The sequence below is a fragment of the Sordaria macrospora genome, chromosome 1, assembly GCF_033870435.1.
Source record: "Sordaria macrospora chromosome 1, complete sequence".
In the NCBI taxonomy this organism is placed as follows: Eukaryota; Fungi; Ascomycota; class Sordariomycetes; order Sordariales; family Sordariaceae; genus Sordaria; species Sordaria macrospora.
The window spans coordinates 41,387-64,129 of NC_089371.1; the positions used below are offsets into that span (position 1 = coordinate 41,387).

The following is a 22,743-nucleotide window of genomic DNA, read 5'->3' on the forward strand; positions in this document are numbered from 1 at the left end:
ATCGCTTCTTCTGGGCCACAATTGATGTATGCCGGGCTCTAGGGATTGGCTTGTCGTGCCTTGCAGTCCTGGCTGATGTAGCGCCCGTTGTCACGGCCATCCCACTTGACGAGGCTCCTCTGAAATCAAACTTGTGGTTAGCAGTGAACTTGATCTATTGTGTTGGAGAACGCACTATTGCGTACCTCAGCGGCGTTGCCTAACTGCAGAGACAAGGCCTTCCACTTGTTTTGATTGAGGGCAACACGGCGATGAGCTTGGCGACTGAAGCGGGTGAATTCGGCGTGAATCCAGAGCGTCTCGATCATCAACCTGTGCTCAATCGGGTCCGACAGAAGAGTGGTCGGCTGAATCTGTAAGTCTAGCTGGCGCGTGACCGTATCCAGCAGCTCGGTGTAAGATGGCAATGGAACGCCCACCGGTGCCTTCAAAGCATGCTGGACCAGCGCGCTGTTCTCATTGCCGAATGTGATGTCAGTCGCGTGACTGGCAGCGGTGCGGATGACGATGATGAGGACGTCCAAGGCGTTGGCGATGCGAGCCGACTCGTCTGGGCACGAAACGGGCTAGAGATGATCCGACTCTCAAGAGGATCCTGTCCTTTGGGAGAGGGTCTGACATGGCGACGTGTCGATTGACGCAGTCCGGAAGGATGTTGCCTCTGGAAAACAGAACCGAAATGTTTGATGAAAATTCGAGCCCCTCTTCTTCTCGAAAGTGGAAGTTGCGCCGCTCACCATTTTCAGTCCCGTCCTTTCCTTCCCCGTTGCGAAAAAAGTCCGTGTCCTTCACTCTTGCCATTCACTGGCACTCCGTTCCTAATGTTCATTTCAGGCTGTCGCGACTTCCGTACATCAGAGAAATTTCAGCACCGCACTCAAAATAACAGTGTCGTTGCCCCTTCATCACCCTTTCCTTCAGCAGACTGGAGAGTCCATCTCGAGATTTTTTTCGTCTGTCCGCCCCACGATCAGTCACCATGTCCGTCTTCGACTTCGATGTCGCTAGCAACACGTTGGCCCAATGCATCGATTTCTGCAACAGCCGAACACGGCGTGGCGAGAATACTCGATTCTTCTTGCACGTTATTCGAGAAGTCAACGACATGGCCTAGAACCTAAGGCAATTATTGGACGCCGAATTCACTCAAATCTGGCAGCACCGACAAGACCTTGCCCGCGAGAGGCAAGAGGCTCAGCAAGCCCTTCAACAGGCTAAGCAGAAAGATGCTCAAGACGCCCTTCAAGATGCTCGGGTCAAGCTCGATCATGTGCAACAGGAACGCCGTCAGCAAGAGCAGGAGGAGTTACAACTCAGCACCAGACACCAAGTGCTTCAAGGCCAGACCCAACAGCAGGCGACCGATCGCCAGGCACTCGAGGAGGAGAAGGCTGTTTTGGCGACTGATCGCCAGGCACTCGAGGAAGAGAAGGCTGCTGTGGCGCGAGAGCGTCAGATAGTTGAGGAGGAGAAGGCTGCTGTGGCGCGAGACAAAGAAGAGCTCGCTCGCAACTAGCGTACGTTCGAGGAGCTGGAGAATGTCTCGGAGCGAGTCGACACGGTTCAAGCGTTCATCGAGGTAGCCGGCCAAACAAACGACCGCCTCGCGGCGGCCCAGACAGAGGCCGCATCAACCACATCACTGATCGACCAGCGACTCACACATGTCGTGGATCAGCAGCTCGAATCCATTGTCAGCAAGTTGGGTGATGTCCAAGGCGTTGCCGAAGGAACCAACAACCGCCTAGCATTGATCGAAGATGTTGCCGAAGGAACCGGTCTGCACGACCGCCTCACATCAATCAAAAACGAGATCGACAACGGTAGACGAGCGCTCGACGATATTCGCATTGTGGTGACAACCGAAAACGAACTTCTCAAAACGCGAGTCGACGCCCTCCGGCAACGCAACCTCGAGTTGACCCTCCAACTCGAATCGTACTGTGGCATCGGTGCAACTGAGTCCGGTTCCTTCAATCACGAGTGGCTAGCCTTGGTTAACGAAGTCAGACGCAACCTGTTGTCCATCAACGTATCCAAGCCACAAGGCTGTGACTTGCGCACCATCCTATATCACATAGCCAAGGCGGTACAGAATCGCACTTTGCACCATCGCTTGGCGGTCTTCAGGGTTGCGTCGCAGTGGAATGACTGGTACTGCTGGGAGGATGTGATGAACCGGGGACAGGATGCTGTTGTTGTTGAAGGACCATACAGGTTACACCAGAATGGTGCTTGCTTCCAGGTCAAGCGGGTGGAAGAGGGATTCTCCGACTTGCTGGTTTTTCGTGGCCCCAACCTTGGGCTTTGAGCGTGCACGGCACTCTGTTGTTCTCAATGAGGCAGAGATATTTTGATGCTGTAATGTAAATACGATACTGTCCGAATAACACCTACCCGGCCCAAGTTCACTCTCTGCGCGGTAATCTTCAGCGGACCACCGTAATTTTGCAGTTTCGATGCCATGTTCCTGAAAATGCGTGAAAATGACGGGGAGTGGTTGCCGACGGGAATGCGCTAATCTTCCACAAGCTTGGCCGCTAAAGGGTCCAATCTAGCCGCCGGCTATGGTTGGCTCAGAAGCCTCGTTGTACCCCGTGCTAGCGCTCAACAGGAATGGCGTGCAAACACAGGGCGTCGCGCGATCAGCAGGTACCCTGGACTGTGGCACGTGCATCCCCGCAGCTTGTCCTGTTTCTGGATGAATGTTTCAAGAAAAGCCTCTCCCGCATGACCCCTGTCGACCCCTCCCACACCCGTGCAGCCCACCGAAACAGCTTGTAAGCCACTGTAATAGGTTAAGACAGCGTAAGATTGAATGAATTGAATGTGACGCCGCCAAGTGCAACCGGTTGCTTGTGCTTGTCTTGTCTTTCTCAGCTTCCCCTTTTCCTCCTCTTTTCTTCTCTTCTCGTCAAATCGCTTGGTGTTTGTCCCGATCGTAGTGGGATCCCTCTTCCCTTTCTTGTTTAGTTGAGTTGGCCGTCTGGGCTGCGCGCACCTTCTTGTTTTCCATTGCCAACTGTCACTCTCTCAATCGCATTAGCCGCCCATCCCCAGCGCCACCAACGTCGCTTTCTGGATCACGATCGACCTCGTCGTCTACGGAGACCTACCGACTAACATTCGGTCCTCGAACCACAGTCCCTCTCTTTACCAAACCATCGCCAGTATTGCCTGGCCCTACCACCGATCCTACAATCACTCGATTCATTTGCGCAACCGTCAGTTGACCTGACCTTGCTGCCAACCACGATACACTATCTCGCGAGCTCGAGACCACCACAGTCCTTTGACACACTACGATACACCAGAGATGCAACTCTGAGTCCATTCATTACACGAACCGCTATATTCCTCTCAACATATCCAACCGAGCGAATCATTATCCCAAGACCCGCAATCCACGATACAATGTTTCTACCGCGATACGTCGCCTCGGCCATTGCGCTGCTGGCTTCCTCAGCCCTTGCCCAAGTCACAACCGACTGCCAGCCCCTCAACAAGACATGTCCTCCCGATCCCGCCCTCGGCATGGACTATTCATGGACCTTCAACTCGACTCCCAAGGCCTGGGCTTGGGAAACCACGGTCGGCACCGTCGATTTCGACAATGACAATGGCGCCGCCTTCACCATCAACAAGCAAGGCGACTCCCCAACCCTGCGTTCCAAGTTCTACTTCTTCTGGGGCCGCACCGAGATCTGGATGAAGGCTGCCCACGGAAAAGGCATTGTCAGTTCCGTCATGTTCCTGTCCGACGACCTGGACGAGATTGACTGGGAGTTTGTCGGCGGTGAGGCCACCAGCGTGCAGACCAACTTTTACGGCAAGGGTGTCATTGAGTCCTCCATTCCCGGAAAGCACGACGTTCCCGGTAATGCTCAGGAAGAGTTCCATAACTATACCACCGATTGGACCAAGGACTACCTCGACTTCTACATTGACGGCAACAAGGTCCGCACTTTGCTTCCCGCCGAGGCCAACAACACGCAATACTACCCCCAGACACCCATGCGCTTGTCCCTCGGTATTTGGGCTGGCGGCGACCCGAGAATGCCCAACGGTACGAAGGAGTGGGCTGGTGGTGAAACCGATTACAACGCTGGCCCGTACACCATGCATGTCAAGTCTGTACAGGTTACCGACTACAGCGACGGCAAGGAATATGTCTACGGCGACCGCAGCGGCGCTTGGGAGAGCATCAAGGTTGTCGAAGGTAACTCCACCATCAAGGAGATCATCGAAGCCCCACCCAAGGAATCGGTGTCAGACAAGTGGAAGGGCATGTCGAACACAACCAAGACCATCATCTACGCCTGCTGCGCCGGTGCTGGTGCGCTGCTCGTCATTGCTGCCGTGTTCGTCTGCATCCGTCAGCGACGACGGGGTGCGCGCCAGGCTGCTCTTGCTGAAGCCCAGTACGAGCGCGATCGCATGGAGCTTGACCGGCTGCAGAAGGCTGGTATTGATCCCGATAGCTTTACCGAGCAGGCGGCCGAGTATCATGCTGGTGATATGAAAAAAGACGGCATGGTTACCACGACAACTTATAGTGTTCCCCCTTCTCCGCCACTCGATGGCCCGAACAACGGTTCCTCTACGATCTCGGCAGTTGGCGCTGGCGCCGCTGCTGGAGCTGCTCTCGGTGCTACCGGTGCCGTTGCCGCCGCCTCCCTCTCTCAATCTCCCCGCGTCGCTAGCCCTGCTCCCGCTCCCGGTCAGCAACAGCAGCAATTCAACTCCTTCGACAACAATATGAACATGAACCGCGTCGCTTCCCCTGCCCCAAGCATCCCTTCCTTCGCCGCCTCTGCCATGACCCCCACCATCCCCAACGTGACTGGCGGTTACCAGAGCCAGTCCCAGAGCCCGTCGTTCCCTCCCAACCGCAGTTTCACCTCTCCGGCCCCTGCCTCGCCTAACCCTCAAGGTTCGCTGTATGGAGACAATATGAACAGAGTAGGCAGTCCCGCTCCCGGCGGAGGTCTAGCCCACCCTCAGCCGCAAAGAAGCTTTACCGCCGGTCCTACTGCCCCTGGCTTCGCAAGCCCGCAGTCTGCTAGCTTCGACTTTAACAACAACGGGGGTTACAACAGCCCGCAGGCTTCGACATTCGGTGGGGCGTATGGCCAGCAACCAGCATCCGGACTTGGAACACAGCCCAGCGGTCCTGGGTATTGTCAGGCTGGTGTTGGTCAAGTACCTGACTTTGGTCTGCCTGGTCAAAGCGGATTTGCGGAGGGGAGGGATAGTTATTGGGGTGATACTCGTGATAACGGGCATAACCAGGGACACATGAACAACGGGGGATACAGGTGATGACGGGTGATGGTGACACAGGGGATGTGGGATCTGGGATGTTGGGAATTTCAGGGGATGTCATGGCGATTCCAGCGCCGGGGATGGATGCCTATTTATTGACGGGATGATACGATTTACTGCCTTTACGGCTCTACTTTTACGAGACCATTTCTTTGCTTATCTTCTTCTCGCGAGCGAGCGTTGCAAGCGAAGCGATCCGTTGCCATACGTTTGACGTTTACTAGCTATACTTCAGCATGATACAAAGAAAGTAGAGGAAGGAAAATATGGGGATTAGATTTTCTGTGTGACTGAAACGCAGTGATGAATGCATTCAGTGTCATGATTGCTGAGAAACCGTTGTGGGTGTTTTCCTCCATGTAACATCCAATAACTATTTGCACTACATAAGTGCAAGTCTGGAAGTAGACATCGAGCAATTAGGAATGATTGATCAGCCGCTTGCCCGGCTAGCTCAATCGGTAGAGCGTGAGACTCTTAAGGAGTTCCTCCGTAATCTCAAGGTTGTGGGTTCGACCCCCACGTCGGGCTCAATTCCCGTCGTTCCTTCCATTTTTTTCGGCAAATCTTTTATTTCATCTCCTGTCTTAATGGTTATTTCCTGGCTTTTGTAGAATGCCCCAAGAGTGTTTGATTTATTGCCATTGGGCAGGAGGTCAGCCAATGTCTTGTTGTGAAGCATTAATGATATTTAAAATATCTGAACGGTTTTGCTCTTTTCGGTTCTAATGCTCACACATTTGTTCTTTTGCTCAAAGCCTCAAAGCGCCAAGCCCCTATATGAATCGACCGGGTTAGGTAGCTGAGACGGAGAACATCCAGCAACTTCACCGGAGTCAGCTCCGGTCCAAGCGGATACTTCAGGATCTACGTGCAATTCCGTCGTGGGTCCGCTGGCCGGCCCCGATCGGTTTGGGGGGACTGCCGAGAACCGAGCCCGCGAGCGGGAACGTCGACATGGACGAGTAGACCCCGATAGGGTGACGAGACAAAGCCAAAAGACCCCGGATGCACGGGCCCCGCTATACAAATAAGTCCCGGCGATTTGGCAGGTACCTACCTTACCACTTGACATCTTTCACTTGGATTCCGAAGGGTCTGTTTGTCGGACTTCTACCTTGACTCTTTTCTTTATAAAGAATTACATTTCAGACAGCTGTTTTACACTACGGCACGACACCCGGGGATCAGCCCGGGGTAGCGTCAATGCGGAAAACGGATCGGCCCCGGAACCGGACGGAGCGAACGGAAGGGATTGGATCGGAGCTACAGTCCCGGCTGCTTTCATGTCCGAACGCTGTGATTCTGGCATCACCAAGCCAAAGCGAACCCCCCCCTTTCCAATGTTCTTTCATATCATATCTCAACAACGACCAGACGACAGACAACCTTATCCGGCTGAAAGGTCTGAAACGCTCACGTCTTGGCCATCACGCCGGATAAACATTCATCGTGCGCATCTTTCTATCTCTTGGTAGAACGAGTTCTAAGAGTCAAATGACGATTAGCGAAAACAACTAGGCAACTCCTTGCGGCGGATTTCTCACTAGGAACCACGACAACGCTGCCACGATTCCACGCGACAACGAAAGACCCGCAGACCATAACCTTGGTCAAAACGAGAACCCAGCCAGACGATCACAAGTGGAAGAAACTTTCGATTCCCATAAGATCCGGAGACAGCCCCGCCTCGATTGTCCCTGCAAATGCCCAGTCGTCGATATCGGGGACGGACCCTGAAAGTGCAAAAACGAAAAGCGAATTCGGTCATGAACCCTCGGTGTGAAAGAATCCAACGTGGGAATTCCAGTTTCCTCTATCGCAGCGAGCTGACCGACACCAACGACCTTCATAATCCTCACAGCTCCCATGGCGGAATTGAGATGTCGATAACATCAATATCATGCCATAAAAGCCTCGGTCAGCTCATCAAATCACAGGATCAAAAGTAAAGAGACCTTGTGCTGATGTCCAGAACTTTTGTAAGCTTACTGAGCGTGGCAAATGACGAAGTATGACGAGATCTCATCCGTATTCCATTTGCCATGTGAGCTCGTCTGTAAGTCTGGCATACAAATCCCAGAATCCGATAGGACAATGTCCGACAATCCGACCGACCGACCTACCATCCGGGATGCGGTAGCCTCTCCTTCCGCGCATTCCTTTCCGCGCGCCGAGAGTTCCGTTGATTTTCGATAGTTCCGTCCCGGGAATTGTCAAAAGGATCCAGCAGATACCGAAGGTTCCCCGTGGGTTCGCCGGCCGAGGCCCGAAACTTGATGAGTAATGAGATGAGAGGGATGGAGATGGGATTTCAGTCTTGACAACACACAAATTCGATACACTAGTTTAAAGCGGGATGTTGGCGGCAGGTAGTTGGTCTCATATATCCGGAAGTTCCCGAGACAGAGCTAAAGTCAACGTGCATGTCGTCCCAGAGAAGCGGCACGATACGATTGCGGGCATCACATGATGTTCAAATATTCTCATTTCTCTCAAGCAACACCAACTTTTCGACGTCGTGGTATGTACTAGGGGCGGAAGAGGAGAGACAGAGCATAACGCGACTATGCTACATTCCCAAACCCGCCATGGGCATCGCTCAAATCCATTTCGACACACACGATACACTGCCCTCGAATCCACTCTAGCGAAAGTAAACTATTGCCTGGCTGCATCCGTCAGCGTCATCATGCGGTGATGGTGATGGGATCGGTCTCATGCTGTGGTACCGGTATCCCAAGTTGGCTGGTGGTTACACCATTTTTTAATTTCCGTTGTTGTTGTCAAATCAAATTGAGCCGCAAAAGCCGCCCGCAATTGTCGACACACTTGTGTATGTAAATGCATCGAGGTCTAGACGTGCCAGAGGCCCAGGGCGTCGGTAGCGCAACAGCCAGAACTGCCCAAGTGGGTACGTCTTTTGTTTTGAGAGTGTCATGATATTGCTGTTGTGGCGGCTTAAGGTGGTGAGATCGTCAATACGGTTCATGGAGAAGCCGGAGATACTCAGACATGATCTGAGACACCTTTCGGTTTTTTATATAGTTCGCGGTGAGGCCTAATAAAGCATTACTCGACGATCAAAAGATCTAGACGGCCAAGTTTCCGTTCCAATCGCCTGGCCTCTTTCCGACTGCATTCGCGGGTGCGGCCCGCTGGGGATTGCCGGAAGGGAGCGTGTAGGATACGTCTTGATAGTCTCGTGTGATCAAGAACAGCTGCATCTGCGTTGATACATATATACGTATGGTGACAGGCTGGGAAGACACGACAATTGGTGTCAAAAGTTGACAGTTTTTGTAAGGGCTCTTTGAGCTGGGCAGAATGATCCTTGGCAACCACTTTTATTGTGGATAACCCATTGATTCGTTCAAGACGTTCTGTACTGTATTTTACCATAGGGAACTCCTTATCGAGCTTATCCAAAACATCCTATGTTACAGCACATCTCACTCAAACCACCCTGCACCAACAAAAACGGGAGGGTAGGGTTACGTTCCCGCGTGAAACACTACCTCTAAACTAACAACGACATATTTCTTTAACAGTGCGAATTTATGATTTTCTGCTAAGACTATATGCTACTTCTAGTAATTAATCCTAATCTGCTGTAAGGTAATAGTACTGCAAACTTGATAAAATTTTAGTATTTTTATAGCCAATATATACATATGGATAAAGAACAAGGCCGGCTGACTGGTCAATGTCAATCTTGGTAGAAAATGATAAATTTGCACTATTGAAAAGATTAATATATGTTAACGTGTAGCTAGTATTGTGCTTTATAACTGCTTTGTACTATCTTGTAGTATAGAAAGCTGATTAAACTATTTCTTTTACGAAATCAGCTTACTCAGCTTCCATAGAACGTGCTAGAATATAGAGGTTTTGCCACTGTATTTTGGGATTCTCTAACTTGTTCAGCATTTCTTTTAAAGTAATTTGTCATTATAGAATGCACTAGAAGCTGATAGATTTAATTCATTCCTTTTATAGTATAATACTTCTACAAGCACTTCTATTAACTTATAGAAGCTTCTACACTTTGAAAGCTTCTAGATATCTAGCGTTCGTGTATATAAAGACTTCTTCTCTTCTTTAGTATAAGGGGTACAGCATAGTTGACACAGATGCTGGCCAAAAGAATCGATAAGGTTCTACGAAGAGAGAAGCGGAGAAAAGGACACCCTCTAGGTAGTCTGGCCGGCTGTCCTAAAGAAGAGACATGCGCGCGCATAGGCCAATGTTGCCTGCCGCGAGAGTGGAGCACTCGTATGGCAAGATTGTCAGGCATTTCAGCCACGGGCACTATCCTCATAACACAGCGCACCCCAGGAGTCTATTCAACCGGAGAGCAAGTCTGGCTTGTATAGGGTTCAAGCCAGGCAGACACTCCTAGACGCCAGCCCTATGACAAAGCTAAGCAATTCCATCGTTGACAATGCAATACATTTCACAGAGTTTCAGGCCCGGCTGGGCAATGTCTAAACAATCGCTAATGCTTAGAGGTTATGGTGCAGCCTAAGACTTTTCCTCAACCTGTCACGGCGCTGGCGAACTACTACATCACTAGGCTATGTTCCAAAAGAATACAAGTAACCGAAGCTGACAATTCGGTTGCTCAAGTGGTCTTATATAGTTGTGATGGCAGTCGAGAGGCACAACGGCAAGGCTGCCATCATACAACCCACTCTTTATAAAAGAGAAGGGAAAAAAATTGTTGGACAGCGAAATATTCATGGGATAATCTATATTAGCGTTAAAATACTAAGAAAGCTATTAGTACAACATTGACTATCACTTTGCGTATAATGAATTTCAACAGCTATACAGCCAAAAATGTAGTTTTAAAACTTTTTTCTCTATCTCTTGTTACGAACTTATGAGGACACACGGGCCAACCACAGCACTAGTAGCACAACAGACCCAAACGGGCAAGGCCGTGTTACCCTACAGGACCAACGGATCAGGAAGGCGCACGCACGGGCTCACCAGTACGAAGGGCTCACCCGTGAGCCACTGCTTACAGTGAGCCAGGAGGGCATCGTGAGCCACCACACACTAGATAGACCTATGGGGCTCGACAAGAGCATCCGGAGACAGATATCTCGCAGAGGGCGAGTAGGTATAAAGGGACTACGGGAGAACTCAGATTGTCAGATAGTTCGACAGTAGTCAATAGATCATTATCACCCGAGACCAGTATTACGAGCATACTTGTTGTGAACCCTTTGGCTTCACCGAACAGCACTGATAGTCTTTACCTTCAAACTATCCCACTTAGGCAGATCAGACTGCCGTTCGTCACATCTCTCCTTCCACGCCTGTCCAGAATTGATGCAACTTTGAGAGAGGTTTAGTTATTATTATATCTACCTTTCTCATTTTTCTTAAAATTTTTAAAAAATTTTTGTAAAAAGATAATTGGCGTTCTCGAGTAGTTCAGTTTGTCTTATGAATATTTCGCTATCCCATAATTTTTTCCTTCTCTTTTATAAAAAGTGGGTTGAGGAAAAGTCTAGGCCGTATCACAACCCTTAAGTAAACGCAAAAAAAAAAAAAAAAAAAAACCACTGTCCAGCTGCCCTGATTCAGCGGGTCCCCCACAGAGCCACAGGGCCCTAAGATTTCTAGCACATGCACGAATGGTATTGAATTGAATCGTATTGGCATTGGCATGTTTCTTGTTTTTTACCTTTGCTTCTGATTCAGTTTTGCACAGGGTCCATGTATACTACCTAAACTATCGTTACATTGATGTTTTTCTTTATTCCACGTGAATATGGATATAAAATGTTGTGCTAGCAACCGCAATCCCGCAATCACGAACGACGATTGACGAGAACCTACCTAGAGTAAGAACAGTCACGACAATGCTGTATTCAGTTTCACATGACCTAAACCGAAATTCAGAAAGACACCATTCAATTGTCGACCAAACTTCAACTTTCGACTAGCCGTTATGGATACCGGTGATTATCTTTCCAACACAACCCAACGGTGGATGTTTGGTTCATGTTGATCGATGATGGATGGTATTTCTGTCTTTGTCCATCTCCCATGAACACCTCGGGTTTATTGCCGTGGTTTGCTGACTGAGCGAGTGTATCTTTTGGCGCTTACTTCCGTTAAGTCCTTGGTAAGTTGAGTTGATCGTCATCGCACCTGCTGATTACCATAATGAACAGACAGTTGGATGTTCTCTTCCGCTTCTCAACATTGCGAATCCGTCAACGAACTTGCAGGATCTGAGGTCTTGCTTGCGAGATTTCGGTCGGCCCACTCAACCACAAGGAGTCAAGCTGATGCTCATGCCGCAGGGTTCAGGGACCGCCGCTCGCCGATAAACAAAGACGATCAATCTGAAGGATGAAGCTGATATCTGAACTTCAACAACTACTTAGCTCCCTAGGTAGTAGATGTACCCAGAACCCTAGCTTGTCTAGCTTACATTGGTAAGCAAGCATTGACCGGAGGTTCATCCTACATCTTGGTACCACAACCAAACAAGTCTTCAGGGTCCATTCAAAGTCTGGAAACACGAGAACGGTATTGTACGGGGGTTGTCAGGGTCCGAAGGTCTCTGCAAGACTGCAACAGGGGGTTCCCGCTTCCACAATGTCATTCGCCGTAGCGTAGCAATTGCCCCTTGCAGTGCCACAGGGCAACCAGGAAGTGGCATTCCCCATTCCCGAAGACTGGGCACACACAGTTCGGGTCCAGTGGGGGCAGTGGGGCACCCGGACTATGCACATGCCCGCGGCGGTCCGTTGTTGTCACTGCACCCGACTGCACATTCAAAACGTCGAGGGTTGCCAGCTTTGTGGTTGGTAGAGGTACTCTTTTGGTTATTCGCGAAAGTTCGAGCAGCAACTTCCAAGGTTGCTACACGTATTAATTAACGGACAAGGTACGGTAGTTCTGTTTCATTGGGTTCCTCGGCCGTTGCCGCAATCCCTATGCAAGGTAGTTGAACAGCACTGGACCACCCTGCTGTCGCTGCTTTCTCTTTGGGCGGTTCGAGGGATGTACACTACAGTAGGGTACTTTCGAGATAGCTCTCGAAGCCTTGGCAACACCCACCCCCTTCAGCCAATCAGACCTGGCCGGAGCAAATGCTCCTGAAATGATCCAGGCACCCGAGTATCACAATGACGGTTCTCGAAGTCGACTGAACTTTTTTTTTTTTTTTCTTTTTCCACTTTGTCAATTGTAGGTTGCGGCGCGAGGAAATAGGGAGAGAGAAAAATGGAACTAGGCTTTGCACGACTTGCGAATCAAACCGGTCGGACGGGGCTCTTGTATATACCGCTCCTTCGGGTTTTCCTTGCCATTTCTCAGCCATGAATCACCCAGTACCAAACCGGCAGACAGGTAAACACCGGCACCGGCCTTGACCCGACTCAGTCTCCGTCAAGCACTGTTGCCCTTTCTTCTTTCAGTCTTTCAGATGGAGCTCCCCTTTTGCGTGTAGTGTCACACACATCCAGTACGCTGGTGTCGTTCACCCCAAAACGCCATACCACACAAACCCCTTCCACCAGCAGCTCGACCCAAGCTTGAGGCGCTTCTTTCTCTACCTTCAAAGGCGTGTTGCGTGTTCTCCCATTCCCAGTCGACAAGAGGAACTCGGTTGCTTGATGAACCCGACGCTATAAACAATAACCCCAGCGGCTAGCGGACCTTCCACCAGTCCGGGTCTCATTGTTTTGTTACCGACTCGCTTGCCTATTTGAGGATCGATACACACAAACAGCAACCCAAAACGCAAGCCCCCCCCCTCCCCATCTATCACGCACACTGTTGGAGCCCCGCCAAGCCCTCCCTTTTCCCCAACATCCAGAAAGGGTTGGTCGCTGTGTCATTCCTGCCAGACCTCTGCTCCAAAGCACCCCATCGTTCTATCACCCCTGGCCGTCTCTTTCTGAAAGGGTACCCAATATCGTACCACACTGAGCCAGCCGTGTATCAGTCTATCAGCAGCAGCCACACCACCAGCAACCCGTACCACACAGCTCGGGAGAGGATAGCCTGCACACAAGCCACACCACCGAAAAAAGACGAAAGCAGACCATCAACAGCCTCGACGTCGGATGCAGCCCATGTTGCCCACAGATCCGAACATTACCGTCGACACCTTGTTAACCCGTTGCTCCTCGTCCGATTTAATGTGCATCGAGCACGTTACCCATGACTGCGCAGCCTGCGGAAAAGACTACTTAGTCTACGTCGAGTTTTGCAAGGAATTTCATCCACCACTGACCCGTTGCCCAAACGGAACCATTCGACAGCGCATGGACATGGATGACGGAGGCTGTCCGAGCCCTACTTGTCCAAATAGTCGGCACGGGGGCTGCAATCTCATGTAGTCTAGGTTGGTCCGAGAAGAGAGCAGCGGCAGCACCATCACCACGTCCAGAAAGACAGCAGCAGCAGCAGAAGCACCATAGGCGGCGTTGGCAGAGAGGCCTACACGAAGAGCTCTTAGAGGTTATCGGTGACCTCGACAATCTGGTCGATACCCTCGTACTTGGGAAGGTCGAAGTCGTACTTTTTCGCAATCGACGGAGCGACGAACCTGGTTACCACATCAGCCACACCACTAGCCAACACCATCAAGACCCACACAAGGTGACGATGAAAGGAAACATGGTACGTACCGTCCTCCCACGAAATGGCGGCCCTTGAAGTGCTTGACCAGAGGTTTCGGAGCCGTCAAGCTAACCAAGACGTTAGGGTAAAAGTTGCTGCCCACCCCGGACTTGGGCGGTCCTTCGTGAATGTCCCAAGACGATGGCGCATCTACCGAGGTCACCGGAATATTTGTCTCGGCCATGGCGTTGATGACGGCAGGGAACGGCTCCCGAACCTCGCCAGCGAAACTGAAACCTAGACGCGGGCATCAGTCAACGTCGGGGGCAAGCCATGGCCTCGGAAAACATACCAAAGATGGCATCGACGACGTGGTCAGTAGACTCGAGAGCAGCGGGGAAGTCGTCGACAAAGGGTATCTCTAGGTCTTCGCATTGTTTGACCAGGCGCTGCGGAGACGGAGGCGCGTTAGCATGAGGCCCATTACATCAGATACACGATACGATGAATAAGGCTCTCAACATGTTTATGCATGTAACAAAAGGGTCTGTCGGGTCGGATAGGGGGAGACAGATATTGTATGGACAACAAGTATGGCACCCAGAAAACTCTGGGCCCGAGCCCAATAGACTTTTTGATCTTGTTTCTCGTCTCCGTGAGTGTTGCCATCAAACGTTCTTGGTCTCTTGGAAGACTTGTCCTGTGACCTGTCTCTCCCAGCTTGTATTCCTTTGGACGCTTGCCGCGAGGCACTGTCGACATTCACGCTGCATCCGGCACACCTCATCGAAGGGAAAAGGTGAGAACCGCTCACCTGATAAAGTTCGTTCTTGGGTCGCTTCGGATAGTAGATGGCAGGTTGATATCCGTAGTGGAAAAGATGTCGAGCAGCCACGAGGCCATCACCCCCTGACAGAAGGTAAGCGCTTGGACCACTCAGCCCCTGAAGGACCCAAAACCTGAGCGACTAACCATTGTTTCCAGGGCCAACAGCGACCAGCACTCGGCGGCCTTGCTTGATTGGGTGCACTCGGGCAACTGTATATAAGAGAAAGATGGTTAGCAACTTTGAGAATGAAGATGGGGATGCAAAAATACAGACCAACTTGAGAAACCGAGAGGCCTGCGAGTTCCATGAGCTGGTCGAGGGAAAAGGCCCCCGTGCTCATAAGCTCGCGGTCGAGAGTAGCGGCAGCCTTTGCAGAAAGGGTCTAGAGGTTCGTTAGCGTCTTGTGGGCGTCCATGGGGAAATATCTGGTTCCCGCGCCTGGAAGCTCGTTGTGTGATGCATCGATGGTTCATTGGTGTTGCACAAGGCCTGCGGGGAGTCTGAGCTGCGGCCGAAAACCAACAAGCTCCGTCTCCATCCATGTTTCTTCTGTTGGCTTTGCGCAACCTGACATGGCATTCATTGTACATACCTTGAGCGCCATGATGGAAGAAGGCTGTGTGTCTGGTGGTACTGATTGTGGACGCAGCGGATATATTTACTAGACGACAAGACGAGTTGCTGGACGACACGTGCGGTAATCGAGGACGAGGCAAAGCTCTTGGGGTGGAAATGAAGGGAAAAGACGTGGTGGTATTGAGACTAGTTTATAGATGCTAAAGGGTACGTCTTTGACTTTGAAGCTTCAAGCTTGACAATGAGGCACAGAGCAATGATGGAAAAATTATTTGCAGGGCAATGGAATTGGAATTGGAGAAAAAAATGGAAGGAATGGAGTGCCTCTGAGTGAGTGCCCCAATCGCTCCCTTTTGCATTTATTGCGGGCAGGTGCTACTACTGACATCACCCTCTTGCTCAATTCAGGCACCTGGTCGTCGATCCAGTGCATCATGATCCCACTCCGTGCGGTCGTGCCTGCTGCAATAACTGTGAAGTGGCGTGGCTGACACTAGCAAAATGAATGTGGCTTGAACTGGAACACGGTGGCTCGTGAAATAAAAGTGTACGTAGAGTAACCCTTGGGCCACTTGCCTGCCGGGATACCAGCTTCAGTTAATGAGCGATCCGGCAATCAAAGGCGCGACACTCGCCGACGTCCACGCAATTCGCAAAAGATTCGAGATCTCGAACCTCGTCGGCGACAACCCCTCCACCAACCACCACCACCACGCTTGTCTGTCCAGCTCCCTCCGATACCCCCAGATCTAAGATGGTCCTCAAGCTCAGACTCGCCCGGTTTGGGCGCAGGAATGCCCCCGTCTACAACGTTGTTGTTGCCCACGCCAGGTACGGAATTTTCGACTGCGACGACAACAACAGCCAGCCAGACAGCTAATACTCTCCCTAGAACCGCCCGCAACAGCAAGCCTCTCGAGGTCATCGGCACATACGACCCCATTCCCAAGAAGGACACCTACGACACCTCGGGGAAGTTGCACAAGGACATCAAGTTGGACCTCACGAGGGCCAAGTACTGGATTGGTGTGGGAGCTCAGCCGACCGACACTGTTCGGAGGTTATTGTCCTATGTACGTCTTGTCCTTTCAAGGTTCTGTATTCTGGAAGATGTCTCCGCTAACCATACAATCACCCACGGAACAGGTCGGTATCATGAGGCCCAAGTACAAGAACTCGACGCGGGGGCAGATCGAGCAGAAGACCGACGCTTGAGCGAGCAATGCACCGAGCGAGATCGCATCTTTTCAATCCGTACCACCAGATAAACTCGAGTTCTTCCACACCGGTAATGCTCGCATACCGAACTACACAACACCATCATCTGATTACTCCATGTACCACAACCGGCATTTCTTTCAGGCGTTCCATATCTTTAAGGGTTTTATCAAAAACATGGTAGCTGCTGTACAATAGCTCGACATGAATAAAGAGAAAAGCAACTGTACAACAACACACGAACCACGACCTGCTGAAGCCTGGGGCTTGTGAAGCGGACAGAATGGGAGTGTGGAGCGTGGAGCGTGATTGCGAGGGACGGGAGAAGCGCAGAGCAGAAGACCGGTGACGTCGGCGGTTGGCCTGGAACTTTGCAAGGCTTGAGGACTACTCTTTCGGCAGAGGCATAACGGAGGACGTGTGACCTTCGCGAGGCCAGGTCGATACGGTTCCCGGATGGATAAAAGGGTGCGATTCGTGCTGGAACATCAGAAACACGAATGCAACAAAGGCAGAAACCAACTCAAGAATTGGAGCCGAATGTTCGGACCATGCCTCCATTGGCGTACGTAGTCACGGAAACGGTCAGGGTCAGATATGCAAAGTGTCAGCCCGAAATACTGCCTCCTCCGGGCCCCAGAGCGAGATACACCAGAGTTCAGGACGGGAATTCTTTATTGTCAGTGTAGGCGATTGAACATGGACTCAGCGTACTTCATTCGGACCGACGACTCACAAGGAACGAATAACAGGGTAGACAGCAGCATACATTATGTTGCTGGACTTCTAACTTTCAAGTGTCTCTTCTTTGTTCATATCTATATGCGCTTCACTAATGCATTTAGTTAGCAACCTCTATTATCTCTTGCCAACCGATTTGCTGTGGCTTACGTCTGTTTCGTATGTTTCTCCGTCAAGCCTAAATACCAAAGCAAACGCTCCTTCGAACTATAACTGCCGCCATTGTCGTCTTTGTCCACGAAATAGTTCTCCCTGTATGGAATATATGTCCATTCTCGATAAACCCCAAATTCCCATTTCCAAAGCAAACGCTGCTTTCGAACCATGACTGTCTTTATCTTCAACGTCCTTTGCTCGGTAACCGAACATCTCTCGCTGATGTGTATGTCTTCTTCGTGATCAAACCCCAATCCCCAATCCCAAAGCAAACGCTCATTCGAGCCTTGACTGCCTTCATCGTCCTCCGAGTCAGCTAACCGCCCCGTCTCCGCTTATGTGTGTTTCTTATGCAGTGTTTCTCGATCAAACTCCAATACCAAAGCCAACGCTTGTCCGAACCGAACCCTAATCACACCCCAGCCCTTCCATAAGTAGTCTTCACTCGCTCATCTTCTGGCGCCAAATACCCCTCAACTCTTCAGAGATGACGGCTTCCGCATCGGACCAAGAACCGGCACGCTCGTGGGTGCTGTTTTTCTCAGTGTTTCCACCATTCTCAAGCTCGACGGCGTCGTCTTCGTGTTGCTGCTCATGACCATCATCAACCTCCATGGTTTTGACCTGCTGCTGACTCGGTTTCTCCATCCTAGTGCTGTCAAGTGGAAGCGAGAAGGTACGAGCTCTGTTTCTGGTTCCGACGGTGGTGTCGATACTACCGGGATCCGTTTCGTTGGAGGTATCCAGGGTAGGTGAGAGTAAAGGTTCGCTCGTCTCGACCTCGGGAACTGCTTCATCATCAACCGTAGTGCCGTACTCGCACGCCAAGCTTTCAAAGGCGCAGTCTCTCGGAGAATCGACATAGATGTAACCGCCGTCGTCACCGCAGCCACAACATCCTCCGCGTCCGTCGTGTCCAATCTCGAGCTCGACTTTCGACCAAGAACCGGAACCGGCTTGTCCATATCCGTGTCCGTATCCTCCTCCAAGTCCAAACCACAGCTGTTGCTTTTGAGATTGCTCATGTCCATAGCCAGGTCCATAGCCAGGTCCATACCTAGCCTCCTGTCCCACCTCCAGCTGATATCCCCATCCCTGGTCCCATGCTTGCTCCTGCTGCTGTTCAAACCCACCGCCATCACCATAACCCCAACCCAACTGGAAATCCGGTCCGCTCGCGTGGTACATCTCCTCATACTGCTGACCTTGCTGCTGACCCTGTTGACCCTGTTGACCCTGTTGACCCTGTTGACCCTGTTGACCCTGTTGACCCTGTTGACCCTGTTGACCATGTTGCTGACCCTGATACTGTCCACCCCTACCACCAACACTAACACCCAAACCCCTCAACTCCCTAACCACGCTCACCATCACTTCCACCTTCTCCCTCTTGATCTTGCGGAGTTCTTTGGCCCGGCGCCGGTGGAAGTTGTATCTCCCGTGCCGCCAGATCTCGACTTCGTGGGCGGCGTCGAGACCGTTGAGTTGGGCTTGGATTTTTTGGAGGCGGTTGGTTAGGCCTTTGATGTGAGGGCCTTGGGGCTGAGGATATGGGTGAGCTCGCGGGACATGGAAAGATGGGGAGGTGTAGCACGAGGTTGAAGAGGTGTAGGGGGGAATAGGGTGAAAATGGGGCGGTCTGCCCCTGATGCGTGGATCTGAGGGATGTGTAGAAGGAGAAGGAGGGGTAATCGTAAAGTGCTGGTGATGGGGGTGCTGGTAGGGTTGAGGGAAGTGATAAGGATGAGAAAGATAAGGGGAAGGGAAGCTATGAGGATGATAAGAAGGAGGAGTAGCAGGTTGATAGAACTGCTGTTGTTGGTATTGCTGCAAAGGCGGCTGAAAAGAAGGCTGCATGTAAAGAGGAGGACTGGAAGTCCAGCCCCAAGGTGCGTTAAACGGAGGTGGGAAGCGACCACCGTAGTACTGCTGTTGCTGACATCCAGGCGAGTAGTGCTCCTGAGCTACATGCTGATGCTCGTGGTCATGCTCACAGCAACCCTGATGCTCGCCAGGTGAACTCGCATCTCCCTCATATCCTTCGTCTTCGCCCTCGATCTGGTGACCTAGATCGCCCACTCCCTCTTCCCGAGTACGATATTCGTTAAAAGCTTGGTTGAGCTTCGTCGTCAAGCTGGGAGTCAAACTGTCGGATGCTGCTGGGGTGTTGCAACCGGGGGATGGGGGAGCAGGTGAAGCCGGGGTCGAGGCTGGGATGTAGGCCATGACGATTCTAGGAGCGTCGCAGTCATGCTTGTCGTTTTGACCGTTCTTCTGGTTATTCTGTGTTGATTCGGCATATTCCTTGACGTCGGTATCGTTGTTTCCATTGCCATGTCCCTGTTGGGAAGGTTCCTTGGCAGTGTCCTTGAGCTTAGAGGCAGGGGGCTCTTCTGGGCCCTTTCGTGGCTCCTCCACGGTTACCGACATGGTTTCCTGTAGGGTTAGCCTTAGGTTTGCTTGACTTCTTCTTTGCAGCCAAAGCGTATCAAGCAGATGCCTTCTCTTCTGCTGTTCCCAATTGTGAAATGAAGTACCTGACGGTTCTTGATTCGTCAGAAAAGTATGGGAAATCGAAACAACTTATACCTCTCATCGTAGCCAAAGGGTTCGTAACTATGGACCGGCTACAAGTGTCTGAATCACGTAGAATGCTATTGTTCCATATGCTAGCGTCATTCACTAACCTACATGACCTATTGTCCGTTATTCCATCTATTCATGCTAGCCAACAGGGCCGGCACCGAACCTTGACAACATTGAAGGTGAGACCTCTTCAGGTTATTCATGGGCCCGCAGATAGATGGTCGTGGACACAATGTGTCAGCCACACGGGCGGTCAGGCGGAAAACCTGCCATCGGAACAGCTTCCCGCGTGATTCCCGGTCCAACAAGCCGATACTGATAGATCATGGTAGGGTTTGCCGGCGGTGTCACTCTGTCATCGTTGTTTGCCAGACACCGTTCTTCGGATCCGAAGCCTGCTGGGCTGACTCCGGCCACGACAGGGTGTTTGATCAGAGTTAAAGTCCATGAGATCGAAGAGAGGGGTTCGTCACCGCTTGAGCGTTTGCTAACTCGTGTTGTTGGTTAGGCGGGGTGAATTGTTGGAGAGAAGAAGGGGAGGCAGATAGTACCAGGTTCTGGATTCCTTAAAACCAGGGTCCGGTTGATTTGAGCCATGATCAATAAAAATGACGAGCAAAAACGCGTGGCCCTCCAGCGTGAAGACGGGATGGAACCATATCCTGTCACCACTGACTCACAACTGTAGTCAAACTTGTTCGATTGGGTATCTATCTCCTTCACCTTCTTATCAATTTCTCCCGAGGGACTCTTCACTGGGTATTCAGTCTGGGACATCGGATGGCTAGCTGCTGCGTCCGTCCACAGCTGTTGCGAAGCCCTGGGTCCGTTCCAGCCTCGCTGGGTGTGAAGTTTTTTTGAAGATGCAATCTTCGAGCTAAATCAGGGGTTGGGGGCAGCTCACATGCTCGTAAGGTTTTCGGTTACTCCCCATCCTCCAAAGACCAGTAGTCCTGTGGCATCGCGCTTTGTGATCAGTATAGGATGCGCTTCGATTTTCCCCCTTCGTCGCTCGGGGCGGGTATGACGCTCCTTCGAACGAGCTCCCAAGCCAGCTTCCCTTGTGTTGCTCGCATCTAGCCTCCCAGCTCGTCGGTTGCAGCCCACATCTCCACCTGTGATCCTCGTTCTCTACCGCCTCAAGCCTACCGTCCTCCAAGACACTGCCTCCTGATACTCCCACCTCAAAGCGCCAGCCCACCCCCCTGCTGCTCCAACCTCATCCTCAACTCCCTCTCCTTCTGCGCCACCTCCATCTCCAGCCTCTCGACACTATACTTCAGCGCCTCCTTCCTTTGCCTAACAACTCTCGCTCTCAGCGCCGCCTCCCCATTGAGCTTCTTCCTTCCGGCCCCAGCCCCAGCCTCCTTATCCTTGTTCTTTGGTATACCTCCCGCACCAGCACCACTCTTCTGTTCCCGATTATAATTCGACAACCTCCCTCCGTTGAGTTCACACCTAGCCTTGAGCGTCTCTACCCTTCGGCCCTTTCTTTCTAGTTCCTTGTCCACTCTTTCTAGTAGCAGCTCGATAAAGGGGCCGATCTCGTCGCGGAGGGAAGCTTCGGCGGCTTGTAAGGTTGGTTGTGGGATGAGCTCATAGTGGCGGACGGTTTTGAGGACGGAGGAGAGGCGGGGGAAGTCGGAGGTTGAGGAGTCGAGGAGGGAGAGGGAGGAGGAGAGCAGGTTGAGAGAGGAGTGAAGGGGCGGGAGGAGAGTCGAGAAGGAGGGGGGTGGTGGGTTGTAGGCGTAGTTGTAGTTCATTTTTGGGGTTTGGGTAGTTGGTGGAGACGGGAAGTTGTGGCGATGTGGATTTGGTCGGTCGGTCTTTGAAGATCACCTGAACGGAGGAAGCTGGCGGTTCAGAGAAGGGAAACAAGCTGTGGTTGTCTGCGCCGACTAATTCGTGTCTCGAAGGTCGTGGGCTGTTAGAGGGAAATGCGTCGCGATGATCTAGACCGTTCCGTAATGGCGATAGTCCTCGTCTGTTCGGTTAACGGAGGTCGCGTGTCTGAGTTGGATACGGTATGAGGATAGCCGTTGCCTTGTGTTGATCTGGGGGAAGCGAGGCTGGAAAGATGAGGATGGTCTGAGTGGAAAAGACGATCGCGTTCTGGCCTTTCGCGCGTCATAACATGCCGCTCGCTGAGGAGCCTTCCCGATCCCGCTGTGGGGGACACTGCAGCCGCTGAGTGGCGGATCATTTTTGGGGGATCGTCCACTAACGGATGCCTCGTGGGGCTGTTAGTGCCGGCCTTGACGTAGGTATCTGTCACCCCGCCTTCAGCTCTCCTCCTCTCCAATACCGTCCTTCACTGCTGCGTTTTGTCCTAATACAGCCAAGTTATTCCAAAACCTCTAGTTCTTACCGCATTACGAACCCAACAAAACTAATTCGTTTTTCCGACATGACAGACTAACAGAATCACGACGCCAACGAGCTCGACAATTCCCCCCTCGGATATAGATAGCAACGGAAGCTAGTCACACGAGACGACGACAAGCAACGAACGTCAAACCGGACAAAAGACGACGAGAACGAGAACGAGGACGATAACATGCTTGACAGGATCATTGAGATTGAGAAAAGGCTGACATTGACAGGCGCACGAGAGTTTCCGGGCCCCGGTCAACGGATAATCCAGGCCAGGTTAGGTGACCCGCGACACCTAGTTACAACGAGATTATTAGGGCGATAACAGGGGGCAGAGAGTGAGG

At 51.6% G+C, this 22,743-nt stretch overlaps 6 protein-coding genes and 1 non-coding gene across 7 annotated transcripts; 4 read left to right on the top strand and 3 right to left on the bottom strand.

Annotated features, from left to right (window-relative positions):
* Nucleotides 1–979: 979 nt before the first annotated feature.
* On the top strand, nucleotides 980–2,311 carry SMAC4_09526 (uncharacterized protein; the record flags this gene model as incomplete). Its single annotated transcript, XM_003343814.1, has 3 exons — nucleotides 980–1,084; nucleotides 1,160–1,480; nucleotides 1,517–2,311. 3 exons carry the CDS (start codon nucleotides 980–982, stop codon nucleotides 2,309–2,311), a joined length of 1,221 nt encoding a protein of 406 aa, XP_003343862.1.
* A 518-nt stretch (nucleotides 2,312–2,829) lies between these two features.
* SMAC4_09528 (uncharacterized protein) lies at nucleotides 2,830–5,636 on the top strand. Its single transcript, XM_024655932.2, has one exon. The coding sequence runs from the start codon at nucleotides 3,415–3,417 to the stop codon at nucleotides 5,320–5,322; it is 1,908 nt and encodes a 635-aa protein (XP_024511731.2). The 5' UTR covers nucleotides 2,830–3,414; the 3' UTR covers nucleotides 5,323–5,636.
* Nucleotides 5,637–5,768: 132 nt separating this feature from the next.
* Nucleotides 5,769–5,856, top strand: SMAC4_12989. The gene is given in 2 exon segments: nucleotides 5,769–5,805; nucleotides 5,821–5,856. It is a non-coding gene; the product is annotated as a tRNA-Lys (tRNA).
* Nucleotides 5,857–13,369: 7,513 nt separating this feature from the next.
* On the bottom strand, nucleotides 13,370–15,654 carry SMAC4_08493 (uncharacterized protein). The gene is made up of 7 exons (XM_003344971.2): nucleotides 15,342–15,654; nucleotides 15,023–15,131; nucleotides 14,893–14,958; nucleotides 14,735–14,829; nucleotides 14,273–14,369; nucleotides 13,989–14,217; nucleotides 13,370–13,906 (listed from the first exon to the last, which is right to left on the bottom strand). The coding sequence occupies exons 1-7, from the start codon at nucleotides 15,351–15,353 to the stop codon at nucleotides 13,813–13,815; spliced, it is 702 nt and encodes a 233-aa protein (XP_003345019.1). The 5' UTR covers nucleotides 15,354–15,654; the 3' UTR covers nucleotides 13,370–13,812.
* Nucleotides 15,655–15,979: 325 nt separating this feature from the next.
* Nucleotides 15,980–17,321, top strand: SMAC4_08494 (mitochondrial 37S ribosomal protein bS16m). Its single transcript, XM_003344972.2, has 3 exons — nucleotides 15,980–16,156; nucleotides 16,218–16,398; nucleotides 16,472–17,321. The coding sequence occupies exons 1-3, from the start codon at nucleotides 16,080–16,082 to the stop codon at nucleotides 16,538–16,540; spliced, it is 327 nt and encodes a 108-aa protein (XP_003345020.1). The 5' UTR covers nucleotides 15,980–16,079; the 3' UTR covers nucleotides 16,541–17,321.
* A 560-nt stretch (nucleotides 17,322–17,881) lies between these two features.
* On the bottom strand, nucleotides 17,882–19,870 carry SMAC4_08495 (uncharacterized protein; the record flags this gene model as incomplete). The annotated part of the gene is made up of 1 exon (XM_003344973.1): nucleotides 17,882–19,870. One exon carries the CDS (start codon nucleotides 19,868–19,870, stop codon nucleotides 17,882–17,884), a length of 1,989 nt encoding a protein of 662 aa, XP_003345021.1.
* A 1,340-nt stretch (nucleotides 19,871–21,210) lies between these two features.
* Nucleotides 21,211–21,789, bottom strand: SMAC4_08496 (uncharacterized protein; the record flags this gene model as incomplete). The annotated part of the gene is made up of 1 exon (XM_003344974.1): nucleotides 21,211–21,789. One exon carries the CDS (start codon nucleotides 21,787–21,789, stop codon nucleotides 21,211–21,213), a length of 579 nt encoding a protein of 192 aa, XP_003345022.1.
* Nucleotides 21,790–22,743: the final 954 nt, after the last annotated feature.